A 19,777-nucleotide genomic window follows, 5' to 3' on the forward strand; every position below is an offset into this window, starting at 1 on the left:
CTATCAAAAATTAAACATAGAAATAAATTTTGCAATTTAGGTCAGTCAAATATATTTTTGGATAAGATTAAAATTAATCGTCATTAACTAACTATAAACAAACAGTACTTATACAATAATAATATCACATTTTTTTATATTTTGAAAAATATGTTATGTTTGTACATCCAAATTGAGATTGATATCCATAAGAATGTACCCCAAAGGTTCATGAATAGATACGTTGAGTGCGTCGGATAAGTTGGTATCCATCCGAATGGAAAGGTGTTCTTGAACAATTCGTGTCCAACATACAGAATTATAGCATTCATTCCCGGATAGAATAATGGTCTACCTCCCCATTTCTTCAAGACGTCCACAAACAAATATAGACCAGCTTCAATAATGAAAGCCATTCCGGCCGTCACAAATGTATAAGAAAGAGACCAAAGCTTTTTGTTAAGGGGAATTGAGCCTTCATTTATTGAAAAACTACATAGAATTCCACCCAGAAGTGCCTAAAAAATTATCACTATAAATAAGGTTTCATAAACTGTATTAATTATTTATTATAATAAGGAATATATACGTATTTTTTACTATTACTCACAGGAATCATGAGCGTTACTGAGAAAAAATTAATTAAATTAACCAAGTTGTGATCCCATTGACCAAATGACCTCGAATGACATGCATTGACGTGAATCGACATCAATCAACATCAAATGACAATCGACGTCAATTTTTCATCCATTCATAAACTAATTATTATGGGAATTGTTAGGAAATAATGAGGACAAAATTATTAAATAACAGTTATTTATGCAACAAGTGCAAAAATAAGTGTTTATTGCACGCGATGTGAATTTGTATTATGAGGCCATTAGGCCAAGTTTGACAACACGTCGAGTGCAATAAACACTTTTTGCACGAATTGAATACAATATTTTTTTTACGTTCATTAAAAAAAAAGTTATTTAGTTATAGAAAAATTAAAAGCATAATTTAAGAGCAAAATATTTAATAATTAATTAACACTATCGGTTGATATTGAGAAAGTTAATAATTAAGAATAATTTAACTTAAACATTATTTGTACCATTAATATTTACAATATTTGTAATTTTCAATATTAATATTTCTTAGTGAATTATTTTTCAATTCTACTTCTTGATTTGCGACTTCACCAAATGTACTAGTACTTGGTATCTGTACATTGTCATTTTCTTTAGTTTGAAATATTTTTTTTGCAACATTGAGTTTGTTACGTAACCTTCCGCTTCTGTTGACGATTTCCATCCACCGTGTCATTTGAGCTCTAGTATATTTGCTCCAGTATCTGCAAAAAGTGTTGCGGATGATCTTCTAAAACAGTGAGCTGATTCTCCAAATTCAGAAGTTTTGCAATTTCATATGGGATTTTAGCAAGAGCTTGGACAGTGCACTTTCCATTTCGGTAATTGATGAACAAACGTTTATGTGAAATATGACTGGGATATAATATCGTGTATTTGCGGTATATATCAACCAAATTTAATCCCTGTTCAACATAACTTCTAATGACAAAACTTCGTTCTTGTCAGTTTTTGAACGTGGCACTTTTACAATTAATGCATGCATGCACCTGCGTTTTTCATCAAATACTAGGAATTCGGAGCTTCTTTTATGAATCGATAAATGTGTCCCCTGTTAAATACTTTTTGACCAAAATCCTGCGGAGTTCTGTTTCATAAATGCCATTAGTTTTTTGTAATTTTTAATATTATCTTTTTTTGATCTTTTTGGAAAATATGCAACCAGCACATTTTTTGTAAGATTTACAACTTTTTTATCGAAGCACCACTCTTTAAAACGATTATAGCGAACTTCATATAATCAGTGATTTTTTAAGAGGTAAGATTTTTTTTTTTGAAAAAATTGATGAATTCTTTATTGGAATCGATAGAACGATCAATATAATTTAATGTTTGAAGATGATTTCATGCAAATGTTGGCCGCGGCTCCGTATTTCATGAATAAATTCTTCGATATTGGCTACCAGTGCGTCAATCTTTGTTGGTTTATTCCTGTAGACATTAGCCTTAACATGGTCCCATAAGAAATAGTCCAAATGCGTTAAATCGCACGATCTAGGCGGCCAACTGTTGGGCCCAAAACGTGAAATGAGCTGTTCACCAGAGGCGACTCTCAATTTGGCCATTGTTTCGCGAGCCATGTGGCATGTGGCACCATCTAGTTGAAATCACATGTCAGGCATGTCCAATTCTTCCATTTTGGGCAAAAAAAATCGTCGTTTTTGAAGAATACGGCCCGATGGTGCCACCGGCCCATAATCCACACCAAACAGTGACTTTTTTGAGATGCATTGTTAGCTCTTGCAATGCTTTTGCTGGTTTTCACTCCAGATGCGTGTTGACCTAAACATTCAACCAGTAATGAGCTTCGTCGCTGAACACAATTTTTCGATAAAAAAGTGGATCTCCCTCCAATTTTGCCAGCGCCCATTCACCAAATGTTAGACGTTGTGGGAGATCGTGTGGCTTCAATTCTTGCACCAGCCGTATCTTATAAGGTTTTAAAACCAAATCCTTTCGCAAAATATTCCACGTAGTGGAGTAGCAGAGGCCCAATTGCTGCGAACGGCGGCGAATCAACATTTTACGGTTATAGTCTATTTTGGGAATGTATGGGGAATTCCGTCCAATTCGGCTCAATTTCGGTTTACTTAGGTAGGTAGATTATACAGTTACGTTTTGCTTTTAACAGGTACCGTTTAACCTTGTGCCTCTTCCTAATTCCAACCCTATTTTAGATTCGGCTTAACCATGCGCCGTAAGGGCAATGGTGCCTTACCCGAAATTTTTTGACCCTTATAAGTATATTTGCTTTTAACGCATCCGTATTTACTGTTAAGCCGTAAATAGTGTTCACAGTATTATAAGATTAGTAATAAAATGGCGACATTTACACCAACAAAAAGATATTCTAATAATTCTCCACTATCAGTGAATGAAAAACTTTTATTTTCTTTATATTTTAAATGTACACGATTGCATAAAATATGATTACCCGAAATTTACTGTAGAAAGAAGAAAAGCCCAGGCAGACCAGTAAAAGTCCTTGATGAAAACACCAAAAGTGTAATTCGAAGAAAAGTTCACTCTTTTTTTGATTTTAAAAGAGAAATACCCACCCTAGATAAGATTTCAATGAAGCTTGGCTAGGATGACAGTATTCCGTTGATAACTAAAAAACTTTTATGGACCACTTTGAGAAATATGGATTTTACCTAGGAAAAGCATAACCGTAAAGCACTTTTACTGGAAAGCGATAAAATTGCTCAAGAAGTATAAAGCAGTACAGAAAAGAGTAGAAGAAAATATTTTATCTTGATGAGACGTGGATTAATGAAGGTTATACACTACCAAAAATGTGGCAAGACAAAAATATAACCAGGGCTCGCCAAGCTTTCATGAAAGGCCTGTCAACGGGTATTAAGGTGCCTTCAGGCAAAGGGAAAAGACTAATAATCGTCCATATTGGAAGCGAAGAGGGATTTTTAAAAGGTTTCCTAACCTTTCAGTCGTGCCATACGGGAGATTACCACGAGGACATGGAATCTGATGTTTTTGAAGACTATTTTGGCGAAATGATGAAATATCTTCCAGCTGATTCAGTAGTAGTTACGGATAACGCAAGAGAAGACTGTAACTTCATCTTGGAGAAAACAAGAAATTATTGACTGGTGAATCACCAAAAGTTTTTAATTTGAAGATAATTTGATAAAAAAAGAACTATTAGCTATAGCAAATTTACACACACATCTTTTTATGAAATACGCCGTGGAAGATATAGCAGAACAACATAGTGTAATTGTGTTGCGCACACCGCCATATTATTGCTAACTAAATCCTATAGAACTTATAGGGGCGCAAGTTAAAGGATTAAGTCATTAAGGAGATGAACTGGCGAAAAGCAGTCCAGCATGTCAATAAAGAAGAGGAAAACATGTGAAATCTTGACTACTTGATCGATCGGATCGTCGACCCATTAATTATAACGTCAAGAGGAGATAACAGTTCCTCAGATGACGAAGAATATTATGATTTTTTGTAATTTGATTTCTGTATAATGTATTTTTTGTATTACGTTCAATAAAAAATAAGAGTACCTATACTATTAGTAATACTATATACATAATGCTTAATTTTTATTCTGTTAAAATTAAATTCTTTCCTTTTTACGAGTATCCTACCGGCACGCCTTTGGCACCATATTTTCAGTGTTTGTGAATTGATAACAATAGGTTAAACCCATATATTGACCCAAACCCGGGTGGTACTACCTGCACTTGATAAAAAAAATTATTTTTACAATGAAATCAATGGCAAACTATGAAAGTCAATTCTGAATTGTACACCAGCATTTGTTTGCTAGAAGTATTCGAAAAAATCAGGGAAACCAATCGCCGAAAACGTGTCATTCTCCACCACGACAATACGAGCTCCCACAGTTCAAACGAAAACGTCTTTGAACAATCAAAACATTGAATTGATTGGTCATCTTTGCCGCCCAATGATTTTTTCTACACCTAAAGAAGCAGTTGAAGTGTTCAAACCACATGATTTGGAGGTAACTCAATCAGAATGGAAAAAATGCTTCTACAATTGGTTTAAACCATGTATTTATCTTGCTGGAGCAGAAATATAAAACCACAACTAATTATAAATATTTGTTTTTGTCTATTTCAAAACTCAAGTAGCAACACTCGTAACAAGTTAAGTGTTAATTTCACTATGGAATATAGTTTATTGAATACAAAATAATACTTACAAATATAAAACCCCAAATGAGCCATCTGATAAGTTTTCCTCTAACGCCTTCATAAATAATTAAGATCTTTCCAGCCTGAACTCCGAAATAGGCTGTGAGTATTGAAGTAAAAGTGCTAAGAATACCTGAAATTTTTTTAACTAGTTGAAATATCAATAAAACAAGTAAATATCTGAATAATGTTATAAATATAAATTTTGCATTGCCCCTGTAAATAAACGATAAAAAATATCAGTAAAACTACGATTCTTAATTTTAGTAGTATTTTTTGAAAAAGATTGATTTTCAAAAAGCGTGTCAGACAGTGTTGGTGAAATGGTAGTGTAAAGAGTAGGGTTGCCAAACGTCCCGTATTTCCCGGGACGTCCCGGAATTTAGGCTTAGTTTAAAATGTCCCGGTAAGATTGACTCTGTCCCGTATTCGAACCGTTTTTCGTTTTTTATTAATAAATCGATCGATCTACGCTAGACAAAAATACGCACGCATGCAACGTTTGGATATGCATCTTCATTCGAGAGAATTTACGGTTTAATTATTCACTTTAATTGTTAATAATTTTAAAAAATATTATATTGATAACATATTTTCAAACTTTCCAGACTACTTTCAATTGTAGAACATTTTATCAAAATTTTATAGCCACCTCTTCGAATTTAACCATAAACTTCGTCAAAACCCATTAAATTTATACACTACTGCTGTCTAAAAATAAAAACATTATTTAAGCTGGTCGCTCCGACCATATTCTCCATAATGCTACAAAACATAGTACCGATAAATTAGAAGTGGACGTTGATACCGAAAATTTTCAGTCTCTTTAGTTGATCTGCAAAAAGAAAAGTGGACTTGGAACTCCAATATGAAGGGATGAAATCACGAACCATGTCTCGACGAGCTTTTTGTCTCTCGGTCCTGCTGTTAGAAGAATGATTAAAATAACGTCTGCCCTAAAATCACTAATAAAGACGAAGAGAAAAATACTTTATCTTTTTAGATAGAAGTAATAATGGAGAAGATTGAATCAGTCGGTTGTTGAGATGCATTGGTTTTCTCGAGAAGATCGAGCAAAGAATAAACGACAAGTTTTTTGACAGTCAAGCCATTGCTAAAAAATGATTTTCTACAGTTCTACAATAATTTTACAGGCTATCTGTTGTCACGATATGATTTTTCAGAACATAATACTCCCTCCAAGGTACTCTTTTTAAACTTTAAATCTGAAAATAAGCTACAACAATTTTCAAGAATCTGTGGAACATTTTAAATCCAAATATTCAAAAAAAGCCTGAATATTGTTAATATAACTCAAAGGGTTTTCTAATACCGAAATCCTTAACATTTTCCAAATGAAAAGTAGTAACGTAAATTATCTGTACTGAATAATCTGCATGTATTGGGCTGAGATACCAAAAACCCACAAAAAACCTCAAAACTTGACAAGAAAAATGAAAAACTTTGATGATAAGATTTTCGAACAATGGATATTGGCTCTGGAATAAAGACGAAATGAAAATCGAAATGCACAAAGATGTGGAATTTGATAAAGAATCTAAAAATTAAATAAAACTCAGATATTTGAAGATAATGGAAATAAGGAGGATGAAATAAAATTTAAAACCAAAGACTATAATGAAGAGATTTATGTTGAAGACAAAGAAGAAAGTCAAAGGAGGATTAAGAAATATGGAGGAAGAAATAACATTTAAAAACAAATGATTAACATGAAGAGAAGAATGATGTTGAAGACAAAGAAGAGAGTCAAAGGAGGATTAAGAAATAAGGGTAAATTCTGTCTCTTGGTTCATGAGCTAAACTAATAAGTTTATACGTCGAGCCAATCACAGAACAGCACTGATATTTGACATAATATAGTGGATGCTTAGTCGATTTGGAGCGGATGCCTACCAACAACTTGTTTGTAACACGTGTCTAGTCGGAAAGAAGCGTTTTAATTTATGTACAGTTATTTTGATACCTAAAATGGGTGTGTAAAAGTGTTTAACCTCAAATTGTGATCAGACAACTAAGACGTAAGGATATAATAAATATTTTTTGTTTCATTTCTAAAGCTCTATTCTCCACATAATTAAAAACGAAAGTATATTTAAGACCAAATTTCGTCCAACTATTTTTTGAAACAATTCATTGAACTGTTTCGAAAACAACTCGACGAAAGTTTTTAATCTAGTTTGAATTTGAAGTATGCCGCCAAAAGCAGAAAGGAAACTGTTTCATGTACCTTTAGTAGTGCTCATTAATTAAGAGATAGCGCTGAAACGAGAACTCGAGTTGGCTGTCAATATGATGTGGTTCATCTATGGTATTGACACTATTCTAGTATAGACAATTGTCAGTATTCCACCATAACGAGAAAGCTTTTTATTATTTATTCAGTAATTAATTAATGACAGTCTTCAGAGAATATGAAAATGTAGGACTCACTATAAATATTGAAAAAACTAAATTCATGATTATAAGTTTGAAACAAAATATTAATATTAACCCTATTCTCACACTGAATAGAAAACAAATAGAATGGGTGCAAAAATACAAGTATCTGAAGATACCCTGGACTGACGGAATCACCAACGACGAAGTACTAAGACGCATTGGTCGCAAAAGAAAGCTGTTGACAATTCTTAAGATAAGAAAAACATCTTAGATAGGACACATCTTACGCAACGACAAATACCTAGTGCTACAGAACATAATGCAGGGCAGAGTAGAGGAAAAGAGAGGCATCGGCAGGAAAAAGAAATCTTGGCTCCGTAACATAAGTGAATGGACAAATCTCAGCGTCGGAGAATTATTTCATGTTGCGAGGGACAGAGACGTATTTAAAAACGTGGTCGCCAATCTTCAATGAGAAGACTGCCTGAGAAGAAGAAGTCGTCAGGTTTGTCAAGTAAACAGTGTGTATTGGTGCTCCGAGATAATAATTTTTATTTTGTTAGCGTTTTGTCGCAACTCCGTTATTTGATTGGGATTGTTTAGAACAGGTAATTGAACAACTGAATAAAACATATCTGGAAAAACTAAAAGAAACAAAAGTTGTTTCCACTGATAATATTGATAAGGCGAATAGGAGGGAATTTTCGAACCGTTGAGGTGAATGAACTGATTTGACTGAATAAAAAAAATAATGCAACAAGAACAAGAACAAAGAGACGCGAGATAAGGAAAAAATAGTAAAAATGGTGTTCCGGAAACTAGTAATAGATGGCAACATTTGTAATTGGAATCGAAAAGAAATCTGAATCCACCTTTGCTCTAACATTATGGACAGAAATTGTATTAATAGAAGGGCAAAAAAATAATAAATCAAAAAAATATATTTATGATAGGATAAAAATAGGATACTGAAATGGGCATGCCACATCAGAGGAGAAAAATAATAAAGCCAAAAAGAAATTTTATGAAAAGATTCAATTTATCTATAATAAAATAAAAAAATATAATGTTAAATTAGTTAAATTTATATCAAAAGAATTTTGCTAAATATATTGATGTTAACCTTATTAATAAAATACAAACAATTAAAAAAGTGAAATTTCTTTTTCAATAAAACAAATAGTAAAAAGGCAGACCTTTGGAATATTAGTCATAATGATTTTTTCTACTGATTTGCCAGAAATTATGATTTGATTCATATGAATATTGTTGCCGACTTATTAGGCACGTGATGGAAAACCTTCTCCTTTTCTACTGTAATATCATCTTTTTACAAACATCACCCCGGGACAGGTAGATAATAATTTATAAAATATTTACAATATAGATTATTTTGTTATCTCACCTTCGGGATCAAAACGAAGTATATTTTCATAAACTCTCTGCGTTTCAAAATTTTGGTACATATGGTTGCCAAATACTGATCGATCTATGTATCCTGCCACACCTCCTGTACAGTTGTAATGATGTCCTCCATCTTCTAAACCTCCTGGTCCTAAATAGCCTTTGCCGCAGTTAGGGACTTCAGCGAGGAAAGTTATACAGGTATGGATTAATATCAAACACGAAACTACTGTCCACTGTATCCAGCTTGAGGTAAGGTCTGACGCCCAAGATGAAGTCTAAAATTGATAATTAATTATATAAATAGTCACAATGTTAGCGTGGTCAATAACTTTAAATATATTTTTTATAGCATATTTTTTAGAACCTACTCATATTAATAAACTGTCCACAAAATCTCAATTGGTTTCAATTGCAGATTCGAACATCTATGTTTATAATAATTGCAATTCATTGAGAAACTGCAGACATACTTTTTTTAATAGACCAAGAGCCAGTGACCAATTTCAGGTGGTCATTTCAAAAGTCACGAAACTTTCTACAGTAAATCCTCTATACCTACTGAAAATGGAAAGCCACTTCTGGCAGCTCTTTTTGGCCGGGATAGACTACCCTAAAATTTTAAGGATGGTAAGAAATAAGATTTAATTAAGTTAAAGTACGAGTATCGGCGATAAAATTTCAAGTAATTACTTTCGACTTTCGTGACTTTTGAAATGACCGCCAGAAATTGGTCACTGCCTCTTCCTCTAAATTAAGTCTGTGGGAAACGCCTTATATTCTATAACAATACATATATTGTTTTTATTGTCGAATCAAGACATAAATCCAAAATGTAAGACCGGATATCTTGAGCATTGTAGTAATAATGCAATCAATTTACCATGTTATAGTCTATTATGAATGAAAAAGTAATAAAACCTACTTACTAGTTCATTACTTAGCAGGTAGTCTGGTCAATTTAGATATAAAAATAGTGGTCAAATAACAAAAAATCCCCATCGATCCTATGTGTGCTACAAAAGTTATTCGGGGTCAAAATTTGAGGTTTTTTTGGATTTCGGATTCAAACCAAGGTTTTACATCTTAAAATACTCTACAAAAATGGTCTTAATAAATTTTTTTCTAAGAGTTACCATTCGTGAGATATCGCGATTCTAAGAGTCACATTATACATGATATGCACATATAAGTCACGTATATACATATCAGGTACTTAAGACAAGTCTTAAGTAGTATTTGTCTCTCAAAACAAACTCAAAATGACGTAGAAAAATTTTGCAACAAACACAACAATTATAGTTGGTGAAGATGTTGATTTGTTGGTAGTACTTACTGCAAGGACTCCAATGGATAAAATTATTTATTTTCTGAAACCTGGAACAGCAACAGAAATATATTTTCCAAAATCTGCTTATCCCAAGACTATATTTTATTTTTACATGCGACAATCGGCTGCGTCAGCAATGTACGGAAAGGGCAAAACGTCAGTATTTAGATTATTCGAACTGACTGCGCTCAAGTATTTACAGAAATTGATTCAACACCTCAAACAATAATTGCGGAAGGAATTCGCTTTCTTCTTGCGATTTATGGAGCTCGAAAAAAAATTACTTGCATTGATAAATACAGATACTTAACTTTTGTAAAAAATACAAGAAACAAGAAACAAGTACAACTGTCATGTCTTCTTCCAACATCGGCATCTGCTATTCAACACTTGTATCCAGTGTACTATCAAGTTCAAATGCTCCAGAAAAACTCCTCACACTATTTTTTTTACAATTGCAAAAATGGTTGTAATGCCAAATGTGACTGTAAAAAAGTCTGTGTTCTCCACCGTGTACCAATTGCCACGGTCAGTCTTGCTCAAATGTCCAGTTGAGTACAATAGAAGAAGAATCCTGTGATTTTAATGAAGAGAACAATGACTCAACCACATTTGAATAATTTATGAACATCCAGTAAGAGTAAAAGAAAGAAGAAGAAATCGAAGAAGACACGACTGTTGAAGTAGACTTTCAAGAGTATGAATCTAATTACAATATCTAAAGAAATCAAAACAATAGTTAACCCAATAATCAATATCAATAATAAGGTAATATTTAGAATTTGGCGGGATGGAAGATCATTTTTGTAGAGAATTTTAAGATCTACAACTTTGGTTTCAGGTTTTTTCGATAAAACTTACCATTTTCGAAAAAAATCCAAAAAAATTCAAATATTGACCTTTGATTCCTAATAACTTTTGTAGCACACATGGGATTTATGGGGATTTTAAAAACTTTATTTGTAACGGTAAATCCCACCTCTCCACCAATATTTGGTGTATTCCGGGAATTTTTGTTATTTTAAATGTCTGTATTGACCGGACTGTCATTTTAAATATTATTACAGAATAATCTAAATAGTCCCAAAAATGTTCATAAATGATCTGAGTTAAAACAAGTTTTCGGGCTTTTATTGGTCTTTTATTACCATAAGCTGTATTGAACGATAAAAAAAGGTTTGAAGGATTATGTAACCCTATCTTTAGATCTATAAGTACCTATCTGCCAATAGAAGTTAGAAATTTTGTTTTATTTAAATTCCAAGAATATCTTCCCCATAAATTTAATCAGAAATAAGATTTTAGGGTTCTCCATACAGTGAGGAATTCCAAGTTGTGTATTCTCAACAGTTTAGTTTAGTCGCAACTTGTAAGGTGCAGTGTAAATTCTAGGGTAAATATGGAATATTTGGAAGGGCCGCGTAAACGCTGAAGAATCTGTCTTTTAATAGTTAATGGAAAAAAATTAATATCAAATTGTTATTAAATCACTCACAAACATTTATGTAAAAGTATTGATGTCACAATAGAATTAGTTAGTAGTATGATTCCAAATTCCAAAAATATGAAATTGCACAAAAATCGTGGAATGACGGTGATCAGATCTCCACCATATCATTACGAACTAAGCCCGATTGAACTGATATGGGCACAAATAAAGTGAGAAGTTTTAGAGAAAAAAATAATTCTTTTGAAATAAGTTAAACAGTTAAACAGTAAATAATATGAAGCCTGAAAATTGGGTGAAAGCAGATAATCATATGAATAAAAAATAAGAAAAAATGTGGAAATTTGATAATATTACTGATGAAATGATCGAGTAGTCGAGTCTGTTTACACTACTACTACACCAACACTCACAATAACACTGTCTGGCGCGCGTTTCTATAACCGAATTATCGTCTTCAGAGACTGAAGGTGTAAACTGAGTCACTCATTGTAAATATTGGTTCTCCGTAATGAAGCATTTCGTTAACAATTCGGCGATTCGGCCTTTCTGTTTTTCAATTTTTCTAGTGTCTCATGTACTTCTTCGTGTGTTATATTATCTTCTTCTGTGTAGTTATTGTATGCATAATCTTTGTTATCAATTGCTAGTGATCTGGTATGTCTCTTATGTCTTTACGAATATACTGTATAGTTATACAGGGTGTTTCTATATTCGACCGATAACGCTCTACCATAGAGAGATTTCAATAAATGATTTTGATATAGAAATCCTAGCTGCTGAGATATATGGTGTTCAAAAGAACACCTTAAAATTTGTTTTTTCAAATTTGGTGACCACTATGCTCCTTAATAAAATAATATTTTGACAAACAAACTTGTTGTAGAAATTTGCCTATAAACATAATAATGATAAACATAATGATTAATTGTAAGTAGTTCGAAACAAATAAAAATTATTCATAACCTCAATTTCAAACAAAAATGTATTACAATAATAAAATTGGCAATGGAAATAAAAATAATAATAGCACAAATTAAATTTAAACTACACCGTATTACAACAATAACAAAATTGAAAAAGTTACAGTAGCTGTTCAAACTGTTGGCCGATTAATTCAATACACTGATTGTTTTGTCGTTGAAATAAGTGTCTTTAAATTATTTCTAGCTATTAGATCTTGTTCAGATTTGATGATTGTTTTGTACACCAAGGACTTCATATAGCCCCATATAAAAAAATCGATAGGATTTAAGTCCTTGGAAGTCCACACCGACCAATCCATTTTTCTCTGAAACGTCTTTATAAGTAATTTCTTGCCGCTGCAGCAAAATGAACAGATGCCCCATCGTGTTGAAGAGGAAATAATAAATAATATCTTTGAAAGTCCATCTTTAAGTACTCGAATTGTAGATCGCGTGTATAATATCTTATGCAGTGGGCTCAAATAAGTTCAATATCATTAAATTTGCAATGGTAGATAAGGTAGCTTTAAGATTTCCTGACCATGTTTTCAGAATTATCAATGATATAGTAATTTTCTTTTCAGTTCATTTTAGTAGTTTGTAGTATATTCCATTGAACTCAATATTGTTGACATTAATCTGAGTGATAATTTCATATTTTTTTGACAAAGTAGAAGATTAAGCACATTGTCCATTACTATTAACGACGGTCCTTTTAAATTAGGAGCTAACTGTTTCGCTATCCACTATGTAAATATTTCTTCATTTTCTACATTTTCTACGAATTTTTTTGATGACCCAGTGTTTATACTGAATACATTGTTTACACCAACACTCACAATTACACTGTCTGACGCGCGTTTCGATAACCGTCTTCAGAGACTGAACCACTCATTGTAAATATTGGTTACAACAGTTCATCTTTTGATTTAGATACTGATTTGGATTTGTAAGAATTAGCTCTACTTATACAGTGGAGTTTTTATATTAAAATTATTCTTTATGAACTTAGGGTTGTTTATAAAACAAAGTTTAAACCCTTATATCTATATAACCAGTATGCCACAATGTTCTTCATACCTTGTGGAAAAATGAATCATTATAGAAAAGAAGTGAAAAGCCTATGAATCGAATGCTTCATTATTTCACTACCCTCTCAGAACATTATGGGATGTATCAGATGACGAGATCACCTAACCTCACACTTTTGGTTTTTTCCATATAGTCAATACCTTGGAATTGAACAATATTGGTGTTTTAGAACAATTTATTATTACAGATGTAAGCATAAATTTCTGCGGAAAAATTATATAAATAAATTATATAAAAATTATATAAATAAGTAGACGGAATACTATTTTTAAATTTGGAAGTTCTGATACTAAATAGTAAAATACAAATGATTGTTTTTTTTTCAACTTACTTCTGTTTGAGATCTTTTAATGAGCACTATTTCTAATATACCAATCAGTAAATATACTAAACCAATCCTTTGAAGTACACCTGGAAATCTTAGTGCTGCAATTGTCGACATATTTTTGTTAGAATTGAGCAAAACTCCAAGAAGGATGAAAATCAACGATCTTCTAATAACTTGAAAAACCATAAGTCTTCTAGGTACCAGAGCTCTCAATTTATGTTGCATCGACATTGTCATAGAAAATCCCATCAACCATATAAACCTAAAACAGAAAATGTAATGAAATTTCATTCAAGACTTTTACCTTCTTTTTTTAATACTATAGTTGAAAGTTCGTTTTTATATTGATTGTAACATAGTATATTGTAACTAGTATAGAAAATAGGATATTTTATACACGTGTGAAAACATTAAGGTCACTTGACATGATGCAATATAACGTTCAATGCAATGCAAGACGCAATATTTAATCAATTTAAAACTAATATATTACATTTAGAAAAGTTTAAGCTGATTTTGATTCCTTTTTGATTTTGAAGTGGACCTCTAGTCGATTTTAGCCCCAGACCCCACTACTTCTTAATCCAACGTTGGTCGCATTCGCTACTAATAAAGTGGGCAGAGGAGAACGATATATACACAAGTGTTAAAAAAACATTAAAAAAAGTATTGAAAACCTTTTTTCAAGCGATGAAACAAAATAAAGTTGGCAGTTTTTCAGTCCTCATGGAATAGACATTCATTAATGTCTATGTTACAAATTTAATTTTGTACTGAAAACCTCTTGTAAGACATTACCATTACCAAGTATTAGAGATTAGTTCAGCTTACAGTACAGTACTTCATTTTTTTTCAATCGAACTCAATATCGAAAACATACGAGACAATGCCCTCTAGCATTTACGTTGCTAATTAAATTGCTTAAAATATACATATTTTGTATAGCCGGACAAAGGCTCTTTCAGACACCATCAAAGTTTATAAAAATCGGCTAATCAGAACCGAACCCCTAGGCATTTTTTCTTTACAACGTTCCCACTCTCCCCCACCTCTTATTTAAAGATATAAACTAAAACTTGTGAAATAAAAAATGCGCAGAATGTATTGAAGAAATAATTATCATACATAAAGTAAATTTATAAAATATTCATTTTTTTATTCCTATATTTTCAAATTCGTCCTCTAGTGTTGAATATAAAATTTTGAAAATAATTTTCACGTGTTCCTAGGGGCCACTTCTGTTATATTTTTTTCCCTGAACTGTAAAATAATCTGATCCTGAAATATGGCCAAAGGCAGTACTTAGTTGCCCACCCTGTACAAACCTTATTGTCATGTTTAACTATGAAAAAGAATTACTTCAAGATTAAAAAATAAAGTGAATCTTTACTCTTGAAATTTATACTAGATATAATCATTAAGTACTTGATAAAATGTAATTTTGTATTATCTGAATAAAAATTTCTGATAACTTACCAGGGGAATACCAGGTCAGCAATTGTTAATCCATTCCAAATAGAATGTCTGAAAAATGAGTATTTACCTCCCCCATAGTTAACAAATATCATAACTGCAATACATAAACCTCTAAAAGTATCTATGGACTTCAAACGATTGGGATGTTTTGCTAAAGCTGTTGGTGGCCTCTCGAAAATAATTGGAGTTCCCGCTGATGAACCAATCAAATCCTGAACATTCAAAAATTGATACTACTTTTACTTAAACAATCATTATTTTTCTGTATTACTATTATAATTCTAAAGAATAGATCATTTTTCCCTCAGTTCTATAGAAAGCAAACACACAATATTAAGATCCAGTTATTTATGAAAATACAGAGCAATTTGCATATTTCAAAATTGTTCTAATAGTTAAAAATTATATTTTATATAGTTAGTTTCATAGTTACACTGCCCAAGTAACATTTATAAAATATTTATAATTATAACTTACTTCTTCCATTTCTGTATTCCAAGTTAATATTTGTCTAACTCTTCCACTATTTTTGTAAATACATTTGACCATATACCAAAATGTTCCAAAAGAAAATAATATAACAAAGGCCATAAGTATAGCTACAAAAAACATAGATGTCTAACAGAAAAAAAATTATTTCTCAATAATAGCTTACGTAAGTAGGCATCATCAGCTGGCTCTTTAATATAAATTTCAGAGCACTTGTTAGTAATATTTAACCCATAACGATAATGTTCATAAAGAAGTTGGTGGTAACTGCAAAAATACAAAATCCCGCTTTACTTAACCTTTCAGATGGAGCATGATATGGACAGATTTGAGAATTTAACTTATTTTTTGAAAACTCACTCAATATTTTAATGAACTTATCTACCCCATCTTACTTTTTTGTTAATTAGAACATTATACAATTCGTGGGTAATTAATAAATCAATTACAGAAACTTATTAACCATAAAATTATTTTTTCTTTGAATAGAATATTGAATATAACTGAACACAAGAGTTATAACATTATACAATGAAAACTGCCAAATATCACAAAGAAGTAACTAATAAAAAGACATGTTAAAATAAATATTTAACATATGTAATTACTATAATAAAATAAAACTAAATATCACTAATAACTAATTGAAAGAGATAACATGAGCAATTACTATCAGTCAAATACAAAAAAACCTATTTAGCATTCAATGAAAGGCAGCAAACTTTCATTATTTGTGGGGAGTATGGGTAGACTGAGGTAAATGCTAAACTACCCCTACTACCCCTTTACTTGCTCCCTACCGAGATCTAGTACTAAATCTGTAAACTATACCTATCCGTCTAACAAATGGATGTTTCGGAACAAGGGTTAACAATTATTTAGCAATATGTTATGTTTTAATCTTTACATTAATACTTTACACAATGTAGAGAAGTTATATTATAATATGTATGTAAACATTTTAAAACACTATTATTAGTCTATCCTGGTAATATCAAATTGGAATAATAATTAAATACCGCTAATGTAGTTCAAAAAAAAGATATATCATACAAAACCCTCTTCATAGGGCAATCCAAGATACTTAGGCAGTCTAATGTGACTCGAAAGAAATCAGAAAGGGCTATCATCAAGATGATTATTGGCCAGTGGTATGCTCCAAAGCACCTCAAAATGATGAGCACCCGCAAGATGCAAAGGAAACTCCACTCACTGTTCAATTGCAGTCCTCTCTTTGATATTTGAGAAGACATACTGAGAAGGATCATAGGAGAATATATTAAAATTAAGAAGGCAAATATATGAAAGCTTTGTTTCTTAGCAGACAAAATAGGTCTCCATAATCCATATCCAATCCATGAATTGTCTTTCATAGGGCCTTAGCTCAACTAATGAGTGCAAGGCTCAATTGGAATCTAATTCCAATAGTAAAAACATTACTTATAGCATAGAGGAAAACAAAAATATACCCTTTCACCTACTGCAAATAAATTATTTAGGTTTACCATATTCAATTTAGACCAAGTAAAAAGAACTAATTACTTACTATTTTTTATTTTAATATTTTCGAGATATCTCTTAGTTTATATTACAACAAAGATATACAAAAAATAGTATATTTATATTTACATTTCCTAAATTTCTTATTTCGTAAATTTATATTTACATATATATATACAAGTCTCCTCCAAAACATTTTTAACACTATTATCTCTCGGTACTTACATACTATTCTTATTTACTCTTAATGGAATTTTTTGTAATTATTAACATTTGAACTCTTATAAGTTTACAGCGCTTATAATTAATTATATATTGGAAATTTTCAAATCTAAAATTCTTTATTAGGTTTGAATTTCTTGATTACTGAAAATTCTTGTGATTATCTGTTGTTCTTTATTCTTTTGAAATTTAAAAACCTTGGAAATGATCACAATAGATAAATATTAAATACTTTTTACTCACCGACACGTTATATTTGTAGAATCAATTCGTATTATTTGTATAGGAGAACTGGTCTTAGTGGGAACAGACGTATTTTTATATGGCTCCAGAGTCGTTAAAGTTTGGGGATCACACTTATAGCATTCATCATACTGATACAAGATTTGAACTACTACGTTTAGCGTATTCTGGATGTCCAAGCAGGCCTCATCATAAGTTAAATTAGGTTGCGAGTCCAAGCACTTATTTATATCATCAAATAACATTTTACATAAAATGTATAGTTATAATGTAAAATAATCCACCAGAATATTAGAAACTTAACAATGTGTATCACTTATATTTTCTTTACCTCATTTTAGAAAATTTTATTCTATCAAAACAACAGTCATCGCCCCTCAAATATCAGAAATGTTTGTTTTGTTCATCCTATCTAATCTTTTATTCATACTAACCGAGAAATAATATTTGTTATGAACTATTGCAAGAACCATCGAATATTGACACCATTATTTCGATGGTTGCGAAATCAGATTACCACAGATATAAAATAAATGGTTTTTGTAGATATATCACAAACCACTTATTTTATAGACGCTTTATAGGTGATTTTATGGATTATATTATATTATTGTAGGACTTTTCGGAAACTATGATCGGGTTAACCCGATCATAAACTGTATGATCCGAATCACGTTCACTGTTGTTCATAATCTGATTAAGTTGATCCGGTGATATACACTATATACTGGCGCCGTGAACGCTTAGTGGAATGCACCAATAGGAGGACATACTACTCATCCTAAAATTATACCGTCTGGAAATAATGAACCACCAACTATATAAGTTTGTTAATAGACACACAATAAAAGAGCGATTGCATATTATTGATAACGAAAAAAAAATACAATGAATTGTAAAATTAAATCTATGAAGGATTTCAAGGACTGTGACTACATTTGTAAGAAGGTTAATAAATTGTCAAATTTGGTGGCATATGAAGTTTGGTGAAACAAATTTCAGAACAATAATTATATCTGAGTCGTTTCTGATCAAATGTAAATAATTCAGAATGTAGGAACCACAATAGACGAAAATTGCATTATTCAGACAGCAGAGGATGTTTATGTTTCTAAAATTGAACTACATGAGAACTGAAGATGATTTGAATAAAAAATTGGTCTGAAAATAGTTAAGAAAATGTTATTTGTTTAAAAAAAATAAAAATTATCTGTATGTGATACAGCTTAGCAGAATAATGTATTTATCATCTTTGCTTCGATAAATTTCTCATTTGGATTATATAGCAAGATTAGGTACCTATACAAGAAATTTCCAAATGGTATGAGAAAAGGTCATTTTTTTAATAGACATCCTATTACAATTAATCCTCATTCTGAAAATAGCAATTTCAGCATTTAGAAATAAAATCTGGTATAAAAATCATTAACTATTTGCTTCATTTTTTTTATTATCATATATTTTTTTTAAACTGATGTTTGAATCTTTTCTACTCTATGGCTGGGAATCTTGTTAGAAAATCGGAAAACCACTTTACAAATACCAATCCATTCATATCATGTCATAGATGTATATCCATATTTTGGAATTTGTGACATTCATTTAGCCATGTTTCATCAAGTTAATTAGGTAATTTTTTCTACTGCTACCACTGGCACTAAGGCCCTCAAAAAGCTTGACCTCATCCACTACTTTCCTCCAGTCATCACGGTCCAAGGCTCCATGTTTCCACCCTCACACCTACCTCCCGAAGATCCTTTTTTAACATGATCTATTGTTTGGTATACTCTCCAAGTGACATAGCATCTTCTACATCTCACAATATCATCGAGTTCTATCAAAATATTCTTTCTATTTCTTTTCAAGTATCAAAAAATGTAATTTTCTTAGTATATACCATGAAATAAATAAAGGAACTTCCAATTCATATAAAACTTAGTATACAGTAAAAGCTCTTTATTCACGAGGTATATGTTCCAAAAATATGCCGCGAATACAGAATGGTAATTTGTATAGGATTATGAGGGATACGTTCCTAGGTGACAAAATAAATAAATAAATACATAAAAAACAAATA

General features: G+C 31.4%; 1 protein-coding gene across 2 annotated transcripts; it reads right to left on the minus strand.

Annotated features, from left to right (window-relative positions):
• Positions 1-108: 108 nt before the first annotated feature.
• On the minus strand, positions 109-18,395 carry LOC130892224 (heparan-alpha-glucosaminide N-acetyltransferase-like). 2 transcript variants are annotated; one of them, XM_057797472.1, is made up of 8 exons: positions 17,701-18,395; positions 15,902-16,002; positions 15,724-15,845; positions 15,247-15,458; positions 13,774-14,032; positions 8,610-8,886; positions 4,813-4,937; positions 109-497 (listed from the first exon to the last, which is right to left on the minus strand). In XM_057797472.1, exons 1-8 carry the CDS (start codon positions 17,943-17,945, stop codon positions 135-137), a joined length of 1,704 nt encoding a protein of 567 aa, XP_057653455.1. In that variant the 5' UTR covers positions 17,946-18,395; the 3' UTR covers positions 109-134. The 2 variants fall into 2 exon arrangements, with proteins under 2 accessions (XP_057653455.1, XP_057653453.1); XM_057797470.1 differs by having other exon boundaries at positions 15,247-15,479.
• Positions 18,396-19,777: the final 1,382 nt, after the last annotated feature.

This window comes from Diorhabda carinulata, chromosome 4 (genome assembly GCF_026250575.1).
Source record: "Diorhabda carinulata isolate Delta chromosome 4, icDioCari1.1, whole genome shotgun sequence".
In the NCBI taxonomy this organism is placed as follows: domain Eukaryota; kingdom Metazoa; phylum Arthropoda; class Insecta; order Coleoptera; family Chrysomelidae; genus Diorhabda; species Diorhabda carinulata.